Source organism: Canis lupus, chromosome 23, assembly GCF_048164855.1.
Source record: "Canis lupus baileyi chromosome 23, mCanLup2.hap1, whole genome shotgun sequence".
NCBI classification, from domain to species: domain Eukaryota; kingdom Metazoa; phylum Chordata; class Mammalia; order Carnivora; family Canidae; genus Canis; species Canis lupus.
The window spans coordinates 22,209,093-22,227,024 of NC_132860.1; the positions used below are offsets into that span (position 1 = coordinate 22,209,093).

Consider the following 17,932-nt stretch of genomic DNA (forward strand, 5'->3'; position numbering starts at 1 on the left):
AAGAATGACTTAGACTGTGTGATGTGTTCGAGAATTCAAGAAAAGGGAGGTTTTTTAGACAAAGGGACTAATAAATTATATTCACTATTGTGGAGAGGCAGGGCAAGCAAGATGGGAATAGAGAAGGACCTATTAACTTTAGTAATATGAAAATCATTTGTGAAATTGATAAAAGCAATTCCAGTGAAAAAATGAGATGAAAGATTCTGAAGAAAACCAGGAATGAGTAAGAATTATTTCAAGATGTATAAGTAGAGATAATGGGTACTGGTAATCTTTAAAGAAATTCTACTATCAAAATGCAGAGAAATAAAATATGAAAAGAGGGTGATTTTTGTGATGAATGTTTATTTATTTTATGCCTTTATAAAATGCAAAATACCAGGGATGCCTGGGTGGCTCAGAGGTTGAGCATCTGCCTTCAGCTCAGGGCATAATCCTGGGGTCCCAGGATCGAGTCCTACATCAGGCTCCCTGCATGGATCCTGCTTCTCCCTCTGCCTCTCTCTCTCTCTCTCTCTCATAAATAAATAAAATATATTTTTAAAAATGAAAAATAGTAGAGGTTATGAATTACCAGCATCAGAGAGAAGTAATTCTTAGAAGTTGGGCAGGAAAAACCAACTTTGCAATCTCCTTTATGCTATCTGTGACAATGCTGAAAAACTATCATTATTTGTAATCTTTTACTTCATATTAATTTAGAAAGAACTTGAATATTGTACAAAAATATTTAAGCAATTCTTAAGTCAATTCTCAGTTCAAAAGAAGAAAAGTAACTAATGCTCCTCATAGTCCTGTACTTATAGAAATATACATTTACTGTATTTTTAAAATAATGGTCATTCATATTATATTTCATAAATGTCATAACTGTTATTCATAGCTCCTTTCAAACTGCTTATTCTTTGAAAGTCACCTTGAAGACAAAAGACAACTTACCAGTTGGGAAGTAAGTAATTACCTTAATGTCTCATGCTAGGACAGACCTTGTCAGGTACAAGGTCAAGTTTCTCAAAGGACCACAGAGGTTTACACCTCATACAGAGAACATTTGTTCGTTTCATGTTTTAAAAGTTGCTAAGAAAAAAAGACTTTTGTGAGTAATGAGAATATATAATACATTTTTCCAAGGTTAAATTACAGTTATCCATCTGGAAATTCCATTTACAATTAAAAAAAAGATGATTTGGGTCATCTGCTCCAGAACATTAGTTTCACTTGATTCAATTTTCTGGATAATTGCCCCAGCTTATTATTAGTATTTTTTATTCTTGGGACCTAATATTACTGAGACCTGAGTTACACAGAAGACTTAGAGGTAAAAAAAAAACCTCACATGGATATATGGCATGAAAAATTACTTTGGTATTCTGTAGAAAATTTAATGGGAATGAATTATTCATCATCTTTATGTGGAAAAATCATACACCTATTCTCGGAAATTCTCCTGCCTAAACAGACGAAGAGAAACGTTTTTTCCCTTCACATCCCAACTCAGGCAAATATCCTTTTCATATGCTTTGGGATTTGATGTCCTTAGAACCCAAAAGGATCTTTACAATACAGTCTCGTATCTGCTTGGTTTTCACCCCATAGACAACAGGATTCATAGCTGGAGGCAGGAGTAAATAAATATTGGCCACAATGATGTGGCAAGAGGGAGGGATTGTGTGGCCCCCAAAGCGGTGGGAAAAGAAAGAGAAGAAGGCTGGGCTGTAGGAGAAAACAATGGCACAGATGTGGGCAGTGCAGGTGCTGAAGGCCTTCTGTCGAGCATCTGCTGAAGAGAGGCTGACCACTGCCCGGAGGATCATGGTGTAGGAGATTGTGATGCACAGGATGTCAAAGCCTCCAATCAGGAGGGCAACTGTCAGACCATAGACGACATTGACCTTGATGTCCCCACAGGATAATTTGGCTACAGACATGTGGTCACAGTAGGTGTGGGGAATTATATTGCCTCTGCAGTAGGGCAGGCGCTTCGTGAGGAAAGTGAAGGGAATGATGAGCAACACCCCTCTGAGAAAGGTGGAGAGCCCAGCCTTTGCAATAACAGAATTGGTGAGGGCAGTAGAATAGTGCAGAGGGTAGCAGATGGCCACATAGCGGTCCAGGGCCATGAGCATGAGAACCCCAGACTCCATCCCTGTGAAAGTATGGACAAAGAACATCTGGACCAGGCATCCATCAAAGCTGATTTCCTTGAAATGGAACCAGAGTATGCTGAGGGCTTTAGGGATTGTACTAGAGCATATGAAAAGGTCAGTTAGGGAAAGCATAGCTAAAAAGTAGTACATGGGCCTGTGCAGGGAGTCCTCATAGTGGATGAGGTAGAGAAGCCCACAATTCCCTACCATGGCCACAATATACATGGAGCAGAATGGGAAGGAAATCCACATGTGCATGTCTTCCAGTCCTGGGATCCCATTAAGAATGAATGAACCTGGAGTCAGGTCTGTTTGGTTCAGCATTAGCATCATCAAGCTAGAATGATCATTAATCATGTTATAGAATTTGTGGGTCCTCCTAGATAGAGATAAATGAAGAAAGTATTTGGTCATAGTCACTCACTTAATTTCTTTTGCCTTTTTTCCTCTAGGTACATTTCAATTGGCCAAACAACCAATTTTTCTGACTTCCAGGGAATAGGAGTATAAATATTGTGTTAATCAAATAGATTATTTTATATGTGTATTATTTTTTATTCATTTATCAATATAGACAACAAATACTTTTTTAGTGCTTAATACTTGCCTAGTTTTTTAATAGACAAATGTCATTCACTTATAAAAGGCAGTTTGGTTATTATTTTTCTGAAGCTATTTTTGTTAAACTGTATTATTTAAATATTGATGACTACATATATATATATGACTACATATATATTCCTCAAAAAATAAAAATAATAATAATTCCCCCAAAAAATATCATGGGACTTTAAATAAATTATATTTTGAAAAAAAATAGTAATGTTTTTTGCATGTGGGCATTAGGAAGTTGGTTTTGGGGATAGAAATAGGAGCCAATCATGAAATCCTTAATCAAACTCTTAATAGCAAAATTCCCCTAAGGAAATAGGCTGAGGGTCACCTGATTCTCATATATCATACTGAAAAGTACAGCTGTCAGAATGTTTTAAAAATTATTGAAATATAGTTTAATTACTATTATTTGGAAAACACAAAAGGAACCTCTAAAAATAAAAGCAGAATGTAAATGCATAAATCACTGTAAAAATACTAACTAAACAAAACATTCTCATAAAACAGAGAAAGCAAATGATTCCTAAATACATCAATAAAATGTGAATAAGACAAAGGACAAATCAAATACTTTGTTTTGGACTATTAGGATAAATTATTTAAACTGCCCTATTAAAAAAATAAATAAATAAACTGCCCTATTAAATGGACATAAATCTGTTGATTTTATAAAAATATATACAAAGAAGTACAGAGGGCCATATAATAAAGAAAACTAAATAACAAAGTAAAATAACGTACGATCCTTAGATAAAATACACATAAACTTTGGAGCAGACATATTAATTTCAAGTGAAGTAGAAATTAAAGCAAGAAAAATTTGGGTCAGAATTTTTTTTTGAGAAATTCTGGGTAAAATTTCTAGAATTTAGAGGTAAAATTCTACAGGGGGACTTTAAAATTGATTAAAGTTGATTGTTTTAACAATGATAGTTCTACCCTATCTTTGATAAATATCCATACCTAAATCATGAGCAACACAGAAATCCTGTTATGTAACTTGTTAGTATATAGTAGGTATTAACATGAAGACTTTCCAAACTAACACTTAAATCTGATGAAACCTCCAGTTTTGAAATTAACACCATGACTGGTTTTAAACTAACATTTCTGCTTTGTTATTAATCTCCAGTTTAGACAAATAGTCAAAGTACGGTAGTCTTGGTTATGTGGAAAATAGGATGTCTAGGTCCTCTAGGACCAAAACTATAACCCTGAATTCATCAGTGTTTTAAATACACTTTAAAAAATTGTTTACATGGGACACCCAGGTGGCTCAGCAGTTAAGGAGTTTGCCTTCGGCTCAGGACGTAATCTTGGAGTACCAGGATCCATTCCCACACTGGGCTCTCTGCATGGAGCCTGCTTCTCTTTCTGCCTGTGTCTCTGCCTTTCTCTTTCTGTGTCTCTTATGAATAAATAAATAAAATCTTTTAAAAAATTGTTTACAAATGAGTTTACAACATAATACACTTCAAAGAACTGTCATATATCATTTACAAAAATACAAATTTAAATGTATATATCATAGGTAAATATATTATAATATTAGGAAGCTAAGTCTGAAGGGTCATGTACTATTATTCTCTCTTAAAAATACACTTAGTCTATAAACTTATAAATTCTTCTCTATTATGATCATGTGTCTGCCTCAGTTTGTATTCCTTGTGCTCTAAATGTTTAGCCACTTTTGCTGCTTCATCTTTACTGTAAGCCAATCTTGACAATTCTGGACAACGCTTAATTCTAGGTTTTAATATTTCCTCTATAGTACCTTCTATAAAATAATCTTCTAAATGCTTTTTTTTATAAAGATAACTTTAATAATTTAAGGATGGCTTTATTCTTATAATAAGTTTTATGCTCTGTACAGATTCAATCCATTTGCCAAACACCCTGCTAGTGATATAAGCTTAAACCAAAGTGACACAGTATTAACCTCAAATTTAATCGGTTTTAAAAGAAATTTAAAATTGTTTCCCACAGTCTAATTTAATATCATTTTCCAGAGAAATACACTAGTACTTTGCTCTAGGTGTATAGGCAGTGTTTCTGGATATTTCTACACCTCTCTCACTTTACATAAAGTACAAATTTGATATACCACTCATTGTCAATCCTCATTTCCAGAATTTATAGAGAGTGATCTGTTTTCCCCCCATTGTGTCCTAGTCTCAGCCTATGGATAACCAACATTGTGGGTGGAAGCCACTGTTACCAGAAACATCAGAAAACTTTGAAAGAGACAAGGTTTATTACTTACATGTCCTGAAAATCACATGGCACGTCTGGGGCCACACAGAGAAGTCAAGGCAGGGGTAGGGAAGTGTGTGGGAGCTTGAGGTTCTACTTTCCTTGGGGTTGAGAGTGGGATATAGGATATCTCAGACTCATTCTTTATCAGTGAATTTAAAACATAAGAATGGGAATTTAAAGCACAGCAAGAGAAAAAAAAAATAAGTGGCCCAAATGGTCAATTATCAGAATCACCCAAGATTTGTAAAAAAAAAAAAAGGAGATGCGGGGATTATCCAATCATATGGCTGGTAATTTCTTTTTTTCTTTCTTTCTTTCTTTTTTTTTTTTTTTTTTTTTTTGGCTGGTAATTTGTTTATCTGAGATAGCATCTTGGAAGTGGGTGCCTCTCTGAAATGGATGCAATAAAAATCAGGCACTTGCATTACAAAAAAGAAAAACCAATTGTTAGGGTTCACACTATGTCCTCCCACCAAACCATTCTGAATTCTTATGACATGACAATAGGCTCCTCCTGGTAGGTAAAGCTATATAATATATATTGGCCTAAAATATATTTTGGCTCAAGTAAGTATTTCCCTAGTCTAACTCAAGTAAAGTCAGACACTCGTAAGGAAAAAAGAGAAGGCAGGTAGGCAGCAAGAAAAATTTGAACATGGATTCTCATGACCTATAATTGTTCTCTATATATTGCCCATTATTCCCTGACATGAGAGTGGTCCATTCTTGGTTTCCATCACTCCCAAAGCACATATTGCTATATGCTTAAAAGAGTTGTTTATGTAGATGCTTGGACATTATGAACATTTAATGAAATTTTTAATGTCAAAGGTGAGGGATAAATATTTCCACCAGCCCCTGCATCATTGTCTTGAATAACCTTCTAACTTGAATCTAGGTCAATAGAATTAAACATTTAAATCTGTGTGGTGGAAAAAAGCAGTTAATATTAACTTTAAATATTTTTCCTCCTTATTTCTGTGTCTAAAATGGAAATTATCTTGTCACTGCCCCATATACTGTTCTAGTTAAATAAATACCTTAGGTTTTGGAAGGAAAAACAAAGAGATAAATGATATCTGTTCCGATTTTCCAGGAACTTGGTTGTTTAAATATCAGTCTATGGGCAAGTTTTTAACTTCTTGATACGATGACTATTGACTTGAGCCTGAAGGAAAATGAATGTTATATACCCCAAATATCCTAAGGGAACACTTCAAAGCTTCAGAGACACACTTAGTATTGGAATCAAGCTAACCTCCAGGGAGCACAAATGATAATTGACAAATATCTAAACATGTATCTGTATATACATGTGAATGCATGTGTGTGTGTGTGTGTGTGTGTATATATATATATATATAGATATAGATATAGATATAGATATAGATATAGATATGTGAACATGTGTGTGTGCATGTAGATAGATACCTGGATATAGATCAGAAATGAGATATTTTAATAGAACCTAATGATGTCACTATTCTAGAGGTTTGGCTCCGTTTCCTATGAAGTTTTGCAAAGACCTCAAGGGAACCAAGCTGGATATTAAGTGAGTTATATGAATGATTTACTCACACATTCATTAAACTACTCTTTTAAAATTACTTTTTTTAACACGTATTTGTCTCTCCATCAAAGAAATGTGTACCAATATGTATTTTTAAATTTATTAACATGAGTATATACCCAGGTATTGCTTTAATAGAAGTGGAATATTATGGGGCACCTGGGTGATTGAGTTTTTGAGCGTCTGCCTTTGGCTCAGGTTGTGATCCCAAGGTCCTGGGATGGAGTCCCACATCAAGCTCCCTGATGTGTCCTTCTTTGTTAACCTCCAAAAAAAGGTTGTTAAGACTGTAAAGTATTTATTAAATAAAATAATATAATTTATTTAAATATTTTTTTCTGTAATTTGATATCCAGGGCTTTTTGATTTAATAAAAATACTGCAATAATGTGATAGTTTGTAAATCATATGACACTCTATTATTTAAAACAAATAGAAGGGGATCCCTGGGTGGCTCAGCAGTTTAGCACCTGCCTTCAGCCCAGGGCATGATTCTGGAGTCCGGGGATCGAGTCCCACATCGGGCTCCCTGCATGGAGCCTGCTTCTCCCTCTGCCTGTGTCTCTGCCTCTCTCTCTCTCTCTCTCTCTCTCTCTCTGTGTGTCTCTCATGAATAAATAAATATTTAAAAAATAAATAAAATAAAATAAAATAAAATAAAATAAAATAATAAAATAAATAGTTTCCATTTTATCATGCCAAGGACAAGTTTATCTTCAGAACATCTTTACTAATTTTATTGAAGAAATGGATTTGTCAATGACATTTAAATGTATAAGTGCTGTATAGCTAAATATATTGACTTTGATTTTTTTTTAATTTCTAACCTTATTACCCTAAGTTTTGAATTTTTTAAATTATTTATTCCCTTTGGACCTCATTGAAGCTTCCTTTTTGAACTAATACGATTTTTTTGAGACTAAGGAAGAAAACATTATTGGCATAGAAGAAAAACTAAGATTGTGTGGTATTGCAGATATCACAACAGAAAGATTCTGGGCTGGTATGGTTAATAATACAGCATGCTGTACTGAAATCCAGTTAGAAAAGACTACCAGTGGCTTTGATGGCAGGTGGTTCACTGGAAACTTTAGCTTGTGATTGAAGTCAGATTATAATGTAGGAAGGAATAGGAGTCAAGAAAGCAAAAATAATTAGTTCCAAAAATATTTTCCAGAAACTTGCATAAAAAAATAACTAAGGTCAAGGGAAATTTTTCTATTAGTCAATGTACCAATACATTCAAACAAATTATAGAAATAAATAAAATAAAAGAGGTGAGTGGTGATCTGAGCTCTCTTGAGCATATTTTGAGAAGCTTGCTTAATCAGAAAAAGGAATTAGTAATAAATGTGTATAGTAGTAAAGGAGAAAACAATGCTTATAGATGTCAAAGTTAATGTGAGGATTAGAATTTGAGGTAGTTTACTTCTAATTGTATCATTTTTCTTTATGGAATAGAAATAACTGGACTAAGGCAACCATGAAGGGCAAAGGGTACATAAGAAAACTGAAAATGGTAAACACATTTTCAAACTATGCAACAGGTAAAAGCATAGCCACGTAGATATAGGCTCCTACTTAATATCCAAAATTGTGAGCAAACTATACTTGCAGTATGCATGTCTGTATACTTTCTTCGGAACTGCTCCACACTCTGAGGATAGGAACTTAAAACACAGAGTACAGAAGTGTCCCAGAGTGGGGTATAGGGTTTATAAGCTGGCAAGATTATAAACTTGAAGTATAAAATTGAAAGTCAGCTGATGAACTATGGTGTTTAGAATTGTATAAAATTCTTAAAAATTGATTAAGAATATCTCAATTTGAGGATTAGAATGAAAAATTAATTAAATTAGTATCACCCATGCACTGATAATCCTCCTATAGAATAACATAATGATTTTCTTTCTTTTGAAAAACATATTCAGCATACTTTATTGAATTCTAATATTTAAAACTATCTCTATGTGAAGTATCACAGTCAAAATATTCATATTCTTGGGAAAGGAAGTTTTAAAAAGCTAGTCCTTTAGTGTTCAGCTCTCAGGACTGATACTCTCCAAAGGAGAAAGAGCCTATGAATTACCAGCAGGGCCTTTTACATCTCCTCTACTTGGCATTGTGGATGATTCTCTTTCTCTTCTAAATAAATGAATGAATGAATAAATGAATGGTTAGGATTCCTCATCTGACTGGTTCATGTAAGTGACTGTTCTTTGTGTGTTTAGTGATAGAAGTCAATGACCTCTGGGAGGACCTTGTAATAAGGTATTTGGACATTGCTTTTCAGGGAATAATATCCAAGTCATTGAAATTAAGTTGGCTCCCTAGAGGGTGGAGACAATATTATATCTGTAGAATGAATATTCCAAATTTAGAAATGAAGAGCTAATCCTGACCTCTCCTATACTCTCATCCATAGATGTCTTATTATTCTGTGCCAGAGGATTCTAGGTTTCAATTTCTTGCTCTCCAATTTACTAATATTGTAGGTATTGGTGAGTCCTTCTCTTCTTTTGGCTTCAAGAGCTAATGGAGAATATATAAGATTTATGCAAAAGCATGTAAGTCCCTGACAGTTCTATTTTCTTTAACTGTGGCTGTATGCCCTATGTTCTGGTCCTTGCAGATGGGACACATCAGCTCTAGTGTGAAGTATGTAGTTAGAAATCAATGCCTGCTGTATAAGGAGAAGGCCAGAAAATGAGAGAAGTCCTATGATTATCAGAGGCTCTTCTAATATAAGTTGGAAGAACCTCAATAAGTTATACTTCCCTGGATGGAAGTTAAGGATGCTGAACTAATTTGACCTCCTCTGTGATTTATTATTCTTGGGAATGGTCTAGGAGGTACTGTGAAGGACATTGATACCTGACTAAGACCTCTTTTCAGTCCCAAATACTGAATATTGTTTAATATTGAGAATCTTTTTTGGACTAAGTCCCTTCTGTACTTCTGGATCACTCTGGTACTTTTAACCCAGTTCCCTGCCCCCTTTGAAACACCCTGATAACCCTTTCCCGGATTTCTTTGGTTTTAACTCCATATACCATAGGGTTAAGAGCAGGTGGGAAGAGCAGATAAACATTGGCCAAAAGAATGTGAATATGAAGTGGAACATGGTGGCCAAAGCGATGGGTAAAAAAGGAGAAGAGGGCTGGTGTATAAGAGATTAGGATGACACAGACATGAGAACCACAGGTCCCCAAGGCCTTGGACCGAGCTTCATGGGATGAAAGACGGAGGACAGCCCGTGCAATAAAGACATAGGAAAGACCAATGCAGAATAAGTCAACCCCTATGACCAATAGTGCTGCTGTCAGCCCATACACACGGTTAGGCCTGGTATCTCCACATGCTAGCTTCACAACAGCCATGTGCTCACAGTATGTGTGGGGGATCACATGGCTTTGGCAGAAGCTCAAACGCCCAATGAGGAAGGGACATGGGAGCATGAGCATGGAGCCCCGCACCATAGCTACCACTCCAATTCGGGCAATGATGGTGTCCGTGAGGATAGTAGCATAACGGAGTGGGTGACAAATGGCCACATAGCGATCAAAGGCCATGGCCAGAAGCACAGTAGACTCCATCATGCAGAAGGCATGAATGAAGAACATCTGTGCCAGGCAGGCAGAGGCAGAGATGTGTCCAGCTCCACACCAGAGGATGGCCAATAGCTTGGGAACTGTGGAGAAAGAGGCAGCCAAGTCAATGGTAGAGAGCATGCAGAGGAACAAATATACAGGCTTGTGCAGGGCTGGTTCAGTGGCAACAACAACCAGGATGGTAATGTTGCCCACAATTGTGGCTGTGCCCAGGCAGCACACGGGGAGTGAGAGCCACAGGTGAAATTGTTCCAGACCTGGGATACCCAGGAGGAAAAAAACAGAAGGGTCCAGATTAGTGTGATTAGGAGACTGGACAAAAGCTCTAGGCATCTTCTCTAGTCAGAAACCACCACACAGTATCACATCACCTGGAAAGACAAACACAGAAGAGAGATATGAATGAGCCTTGACTGACACTTACTAGCTATATAATGTTAGATAAGTGTTATCAACTATAAATGGGAAAACTAAAAGTAATGTCCCCCAGAGTTGTTAAGAGAATTGTATTGGTTAATATTTGTACAGAGCTTTGAGTAGTACTTGGTACATAATAGTTGTCAAATAAAATAAATGAATGTGAAAAAATGATTCAACCAAGCATCTGAAGAAATCAGAATTGTCTTCCAGCTAAAATCTTTTGTTGTCAAAGAAAGATAGGAACTTCGTTCATTCTTCCCTGGAATATAACACACACACACACACACACACACACACACACACACACACACTCGTACTCTTTTCTGAAGTACAGGTAGAGATACGATGGGACTTGTATCAGTCCAGACTTTGTGTCATACTAGAACACAAACTGCTAATGCAGTTCACTGGATGGAGTTGGATATTTTTCTTGCTTTTCAACTTAGAATGGATTATGGTTTGGGACCCAGTGCTTGGAAACTATTTCTGATTTTATTATTATCATAGTTGTTTCCACTCTTTCCACTAACCAAGATAAATTTTTACATATTCCTGATCAAGCTACATTTGCAATTTTATAGGATGCTCCACATGCCTAGTTTTCACTTCCCAAGATGTTCAAGTTAACCCTTCTTGGACTTCATCCAATTCCTGAAATAAAAACTTCCAACCTTTTACAGTCCACTCTTGGGTTAATCCTTCATTCACATTCTACCTGTGTTTCTTGATGATTTCATAGAAAGGATGTAGCCAAATTCTCAATTTCATTCTTCCACAATGTCTAGCAGTGATTTTGTAACTACTTTGACTTGTGTCTGGATGGCAATGTCTCATCTCTTGTTGAGGAAAAATCTTATACTACTCTCCATTATCCCACCTTTCCCATACCTCCCCTCCCCAAGAGGACGCAGCCTATAGTGGGGAGTACTTAAGCTCAAAGGAACTATGCAGAACATGTGAAACCATGATGGTAATGAGATAGAAACCCCAAAGATACAGATGCAATGAAACGCCGGGACACCTGAACCCCAATGTTTATAACAGCAATGTCCACAATAGCCAAACTGTGGAAGGAGCCTCGGTGTCCATCGAAAGATCAATGGATAAAGAAGATGTGGTTTATGTATACAATGGAATATTACTCAGCCATTAGAAACGACAAATGCCCACCATTTGCTTCGATGTGGATGGAACTGGAGGGTATTATGCTGAGTAAAGTAAGTCAATCGGAGAAGGACAAACTGTATGTTCTCATTCATTTGGGGAATATAAATAATAGTGAAAGGGAATATAAGGGAAGGGAGAAGAAATGGGTAGGAAATATCAGAAAGGGAGACAGAACATAAAGACTCCTAACTCTGGGAAATGAACTAGGGGTGGTGGAAGGGGAGGAGGGCGGGGGTGGGGGTGACTGGGTGACGGGCACTGAGGGTGGCACTTGACGGGATGAGCACTGGGTGTTATTCTGTATGTTGGCAAATGAACACCAATAAAAAATAAATTTATTAAAAAAATAAAACAATGAAATAAAAAAAGAAGCAAAAATATAGTCATTAAGATAAAAGCTGAAAAATCACTTTAACTAGAAGTTTTCAAAGTAAGAATGAGAACTTTACTGCCCAGAAATATGTTCTATGTATGCAACAACAAACATTTAATGTGAACCTCCTCTTTAATGAGCCCTATTCTAGAAACTGGATAACCAGTACTGAAATAATCAGTACAAAAAAGCCACTGATTCTAAGAAATTTGAGGAGTTACAAAATAGCTACCAAAGGGGGAATCAACTCTTTGTTACAACTTTTTCTTGCTCCTTTTGTGTATATGTCAGATGAGAAGTAAACTCTCTTCTTCCCTAATGGACAGATACTGTGTGTGCATAATCACTAGAGAAAAAATCAGAGAAGCTTCTGTCTTCTGCAGAGAAGATCCTTCATGATCATTTAGGTGGATTTAAGACACACACACACACACACACACACACACAGACTCACCAGATAGCTCAAACTTTTGGTAAACAAAATCAACTATTTGTTTTCAGAAATAAGGACTAACAGAAGGAGAAGACGTTGGTGACAAATGCTATGCTAATCACAGCTCAGGGCCAATAAGCCAAATAACCTCCACAGTAGAGAGCCAATTGTGGCTTTACCAGCAGATACATACAGCATTATTGGTCATAGGGCTCTGTGATCTTATGTCTAGGAGGGCAGAGATAGCAAAGATCTAAATTTCTTATCATTTTGACCAAGGGTCTTATCTTCTCTAAGGAAAAACATAACAAGGTGAAAGTTTGATCTTGTCTAAAAAATATTAAAAAATAAAAATATGATTATTATTGAAGTGATTTGAGCTTACTTTAGATTTCCACCTATTATTTTTTGTAAATACATATTAGTATTTTATTTTTGAATTTATGACTTTAAAAATAGTATGCATATGGCAAGTCACAAATTTTAAGAGAAGTTGATTTTTATACAAACAAAAATTCTAAACAATAAGCAATTACTTTAATGTAATTAGGGAATCACTATATAGTGATCTACAGAATTTACTGTGTGGGTTACCCATGATAAATAAATATAATACTACATTATGAGGTCTGTCATGATAAAAGTACTTATAGATTAAAATTTAAAACTGAGCAATTCTATTCTTTTTTTAATAATAAATTTATTTTTTATTGGTGTTCAATTTGCCAACTTACAGAATAACACCCAGTGCTCATCCTGTCAAGTGCCCCCCTCAGTGCCCGTCACCCATTCACCCCCACCCCCCACCCACCTCCCCTTCCACCACCCCTAGTTCATTTCCCAGAGTTAGGAGTCTTTATGTTCTGTCTCCCTTTCTGATATTTCCTACCCATTTCTTCTCCCTTCCCTTATATTCCCTTTCACTATTATTTATATTCCCCAAATGAATGAGAACATACACTGTTTGTCCTTCTCTAATTGACTTACTTCACTCAGCATAATACCTTCCAGTTCCATCCACGTTGAAGCAAATGGTGGATATTTGTCGTTTCTAATGGCTGAGGAATATTCCATTGTATACATAGACCACATCTTCTTTATCCATTCATCTTTCGATGGACACCGAGGCTCCTTCCACAGTTTGGCTATTGTGGCCATTGCTGCTATAAACATCGGGGTGCAGGTGTCCCGGCGTTTCATTGCATCTGAATCTTTGGGGTAAATCCCCAACAGTGCAATTGCTGGGTCGTACGGCAGGTCTATTTTTAACTCTTTGAGGAACCTCCACACAGTTTTCCAGAGTGGCTGCACCAGTTCACATTCCCACCAACAGTGTAAGAGGGTTCCCTTTTCTCCACATCCTCTCCAACATTTGTGGTTTCCTGTCTTGTTAATTTTCCCCGATCTCCACCTATTATTAAGGCAAGAGTACACTCAGATTGCATGCTTGCCTTCACATATTCTTTCAAGAGGCAGGATATTCTGGAAGCATAGGACCTGGGAGTTTTTAAAGCATAAAGTGCAGTGGTTAAAAGAAAGTATAGAAATTGGAATCCATGGAACTGGGAAAAAAATCTTTGTATTTACAATTCTTACTGCCAGTGCTGCCTTGTACAAATCAATCCTCCTATAAGATCCTATAGTTTTCTTGGACTGTTTTTTTTTGTAATAATAGTAATAGTTTGTAAGGTTGTTGAAAAACTTTCAAAGTACCTAGTAGAGTTTGTGGCCCAGAGAAGGTTATCAATAAATGTCATTTACTACTCAATTGCCTTTAAGACAAAAGTGATCTCATATCTAATACAGAATCCTCACTCATTTTCCTAAACCATCTGAAATCTAGTCTTAGCATGAACATTTTTGTAATGAGAATTGTTCAGTTGTAGAGCAAGCCTGCTGATAAAATAAGTGTTCTTTATAACTTTTTCTGTATGCTCTCTGAGGTTACATTGCAAACATTAGGAGATTGGAAAACAACCTCCCTGGCCATTTTCAGCTAACCTGGATGTACTCAGCTCTGCTTGCTATGACACAGATTTGCTTGATGAGCTAATGTGGGTCTCTGCTCAGCTGAGTGGCTCAACATAAATAATGGAGCTGGAGTCAGAGGCACAAACAGCAAAGCCCTGCTGACTACACCACCCAACCACTTAGTTTTTGTCAGACATTTCTACGGTTTTTAATTGTCTCACAAATTCACTCATCTATAGCCAGGACACTTCACTTGATGATTCTTCAGTGAGGTTCCTTTTTGTATTTTAAGTCTCAGATCCTATGCTTTATGACATTTTTCTTGTAGAAGTTGGACTGATAGACTCTCCATTTTTTTTGCTTTTTAATTGCTTTATTAACTTTACAATTTTCCGTGCAATTGGGTGACTCTACTGTTGACAAAAACTTAGACTGGGTGCCAAGGCAATCTCCATTTGGAATCTGGTAACACAGAACCCACCTGACACATGGAAATTACATAAAGTTCACAGCAAATGGATCAGTAAAGGTATATCAGGAAAATGCAAGGAAAAAAACAATGTGAATCACAGTTCAAGTCCACCACCACCCCCATCCAATTCACAAGAATGACTTTGTAGTCTCACAGCATCTCTTGTATAAAATAGTTTATGATGTCTGACTCCATCTCTAATCTAATTCTTATTGTGATCTTAGAGCCAATGCCCTCAGTAAGATAAAAGTTATAACGTCAGACTCTGGGGAGAAGATTAGGAATAGAGAATGCCTGAAACTGCACCACAGATCAAAGGCTGTCACTGTGTCTGCACAAGAGCACAGGTAAATGTGGGCTACTTCTGCCCAGTGTGAGAACACTGGGCCATAAAAGAGCTCAAGATAATCATTTTGGAATCCAAGATCATGAATATGTTTAATGTCATCATTAAGGTCCCGCTGATTCCCCTTCTCAATTTCTTGGTATGGATACAGTTTCTGTCTACTTCACTAGGCATACACAATTCTCCCAAATGCTTACTTAGTGGGTGGGTAATTATTTCTTGTTAGTAATTTCAGGAATATCATAGTAAATGTCTTGAAGTTTCTTCAAAATGCCTCCCATCTCCCTGGTCTGGCTAACATATCACTTGCTCCTTTCTTGGCTGGCAACTCCCCACTATGTTCCTCTTTCTATTTGGCCTAATTACCAAACTAAAACTTCTATTGTAGGAAGCCTGTTAACTAAAACTTTAATTCAGACCACATAGGGGTGTTATTCCGCAAATTGCCCTTTCCTAGCCTCCACATATCTTCCCTGCTTTGAAGTAAACATTATATCACCAATTGCACAGATAGACTTCTCTTGAGGGCTGAGAAATGTCTTTCCCAGACTTTTTCCCTAGCTGAAACTCACATGACTCCAGGACAGCAGAAATGAGAAGGCACAGCAGTTTGGAAGCATCCTCAGAAGACTGAGAGAACATTACTAGTCTCCCACCCTCAACTATCTCAATATTGAGCTGAGAGGTTGTTATAATGATGAAACCTATTTTACAGGACCCCCAGAGATTTCAGTGGGTTGCACTGGATGTATGCCTGGAGCTGTCTAGGGAGTTTCTATGTTCCCTAAGGAAATTGAGCAGCTAAGCTTTGTCCTTTGGTTGACCAGATGAGAATGTAGAAGTGAAGGCAGAGACATTTGTTAAAGAGGAAGGAAAAAAGTATCTGCAGTCTGCTCTCTTGGAACACTTTATTTTTGTTTTGTTTTGGTTTGGTTTTAATCCTCCACATCTTTGGCTGGCACTATTTATCTAAGGTCACCTAACATTTTAGAGGCACTGTGGCTTTAGGGACTGTGGGTATCTGATCTGGATCCCTCTCTGTTTTCATACAGCCCCATTCCCCAAGGATCTTAGGACATGCTTTCCTTCCTCTTGTCCTCAGGGATTATCTCTGGCCTGTTATGCTATGTTTACCCCTTCCTGGGACTCCACTATTACTGTATATGTCCCTGGACTGGTCATTGTTAAACAACTGCAGAGTGACTGGCTTTGTGAGATGTCCTATCAGTTTGTTTATATTATCTATGTAACATGTAGCAAGCTGGTAATAGAACTCAACTGGAAATTACACTCATAGGTAGAAGATGTGAATTGTCAAAGGCAGTTTTTTACCACATGAGGTAATTATATTGAGAAGACTTACCAAACCTATATCTCTGGTGTCTTTTGCTGAGAATCTATATTCATTGTGTTTATCTCAGTAAACTGTACTGTCAGAGAGTTTCTTTGCATTAAATCCATAACCCAGTTTTTCCTGGGTCTAATTCACTCTTGACCAAGACTTCCACACACAAAGAGTTTATTTGGTATAGCCTCACCACTCATATACATTACTCCATTGTGCATCACAAACCTCTTTCAGATCAATGAACAAATGTCTTAAACTCCTCGTCCCAGAAAACCAGCCCATTTATCATCTAGGACCCCGAATTATGCAAGTCCAAAAACTGTCTTTGCAAAATTATCCTCTCTGTCCACAATTTACTGCAGGACTTGGTCTTCTCATCACCTTTCTAAATAGTCCTTTGGTTATTCTCTCTTCTAATCACACCATATTTAAATGGATCTATCCTTACTGTGGGCAATCTCCACAACTGGACCAGATCTAAACTCTGGTTAGCTGCATATTATTGATCCTGAGATTCTCTGAGCCAGCAGTATCTGAACTTCAGGGTGCTTCAAAATTACCTCTAGCTCTTATGAAAACAAGTTGCTAGAATTTCTGATTCAGTTACTTTGGAGCAGTTGGCTTCCCAATTAATGCTGATGCAACTGGCTAGGAGATCCCATTTTAAGAACCTCTGCTCTAAGGAAAGAAATATTAAATTTTTATTTTAAATTTCCATTGGGTTTTTCTCCCCAAACTGCTATGAGGTCTGCACTCCTGATTGGTTCTATTAGACTATGTAGCTACTGCAAACATCTTTAATAAGTCACCTTAAAAGCCTAGAGCAGAACAGTGTTGCAGCAAATTTCCTTTTACAGAAACATTCCCTAAAACATCTTATTTTATCTACAACTAAAAGTTCCTCCAGGAACCCTTCAATTCATTACACTTCTGTAGGTAAAAGGGAAAAATAAAAATAAAACAAGGAAGAGACAAATAATGTCTTTGTTCATTTCCTCAAACAAGTCAGCAAATTCTTGGTAAAGTCCCAGGTGGTGCATTCTGTGGAGGCTATTATAGCTCTGTGGTGTGTCAACTTGGGAAGGCTAAACTACATCCCTCAGAATTACCATTCTAGCATGTTCTATTTGGGGTGGGACACTAGATATACTCTCTAGTGAGAGTAAGAAGATGGAAGAGAAGTAGCAGCCATGGTGTGGC

General features: G+C 36.8%; 2 protein-coding genes across 2 annotated transcripts; both read right to left on the bottom strand.

Moving 5' to 3' along the window:
- Positions 1 to 1,514: 1,514 nt before the first annotated feature.
- LOC140615469 (olfactory receptor 52N4-like) lies at positions 1,515 to 2,480 on the bottom strand. Its single transcript, XM_072795335.1, has one exon. It carries the CDS (start codon positions 2,478 to 2,480, stop codon positions 1,515 to 1,517), a length of 966 nt encoding a protein of 321 aa, XP_072651436.1.
- A 7,074-nt stretch (positions 2,481 to 9,554) lies between these two features.
- LOC140615257 (olfactory receptor 52P1) lies at positions 9,555 to 10,535 on the bottom strand. Its single transcript, XM_072795174.1, has one exon. The coding sequence runs from the start codon at positions 10,533 to 10,535 to the stop codon at positions 9,555 to 9,557; it is 981 nt and encodes a 326-aa protein (XP_072651275.1).
- Positions 10,536 to 17,932: the final 7,397 nt, after the last annotated feature.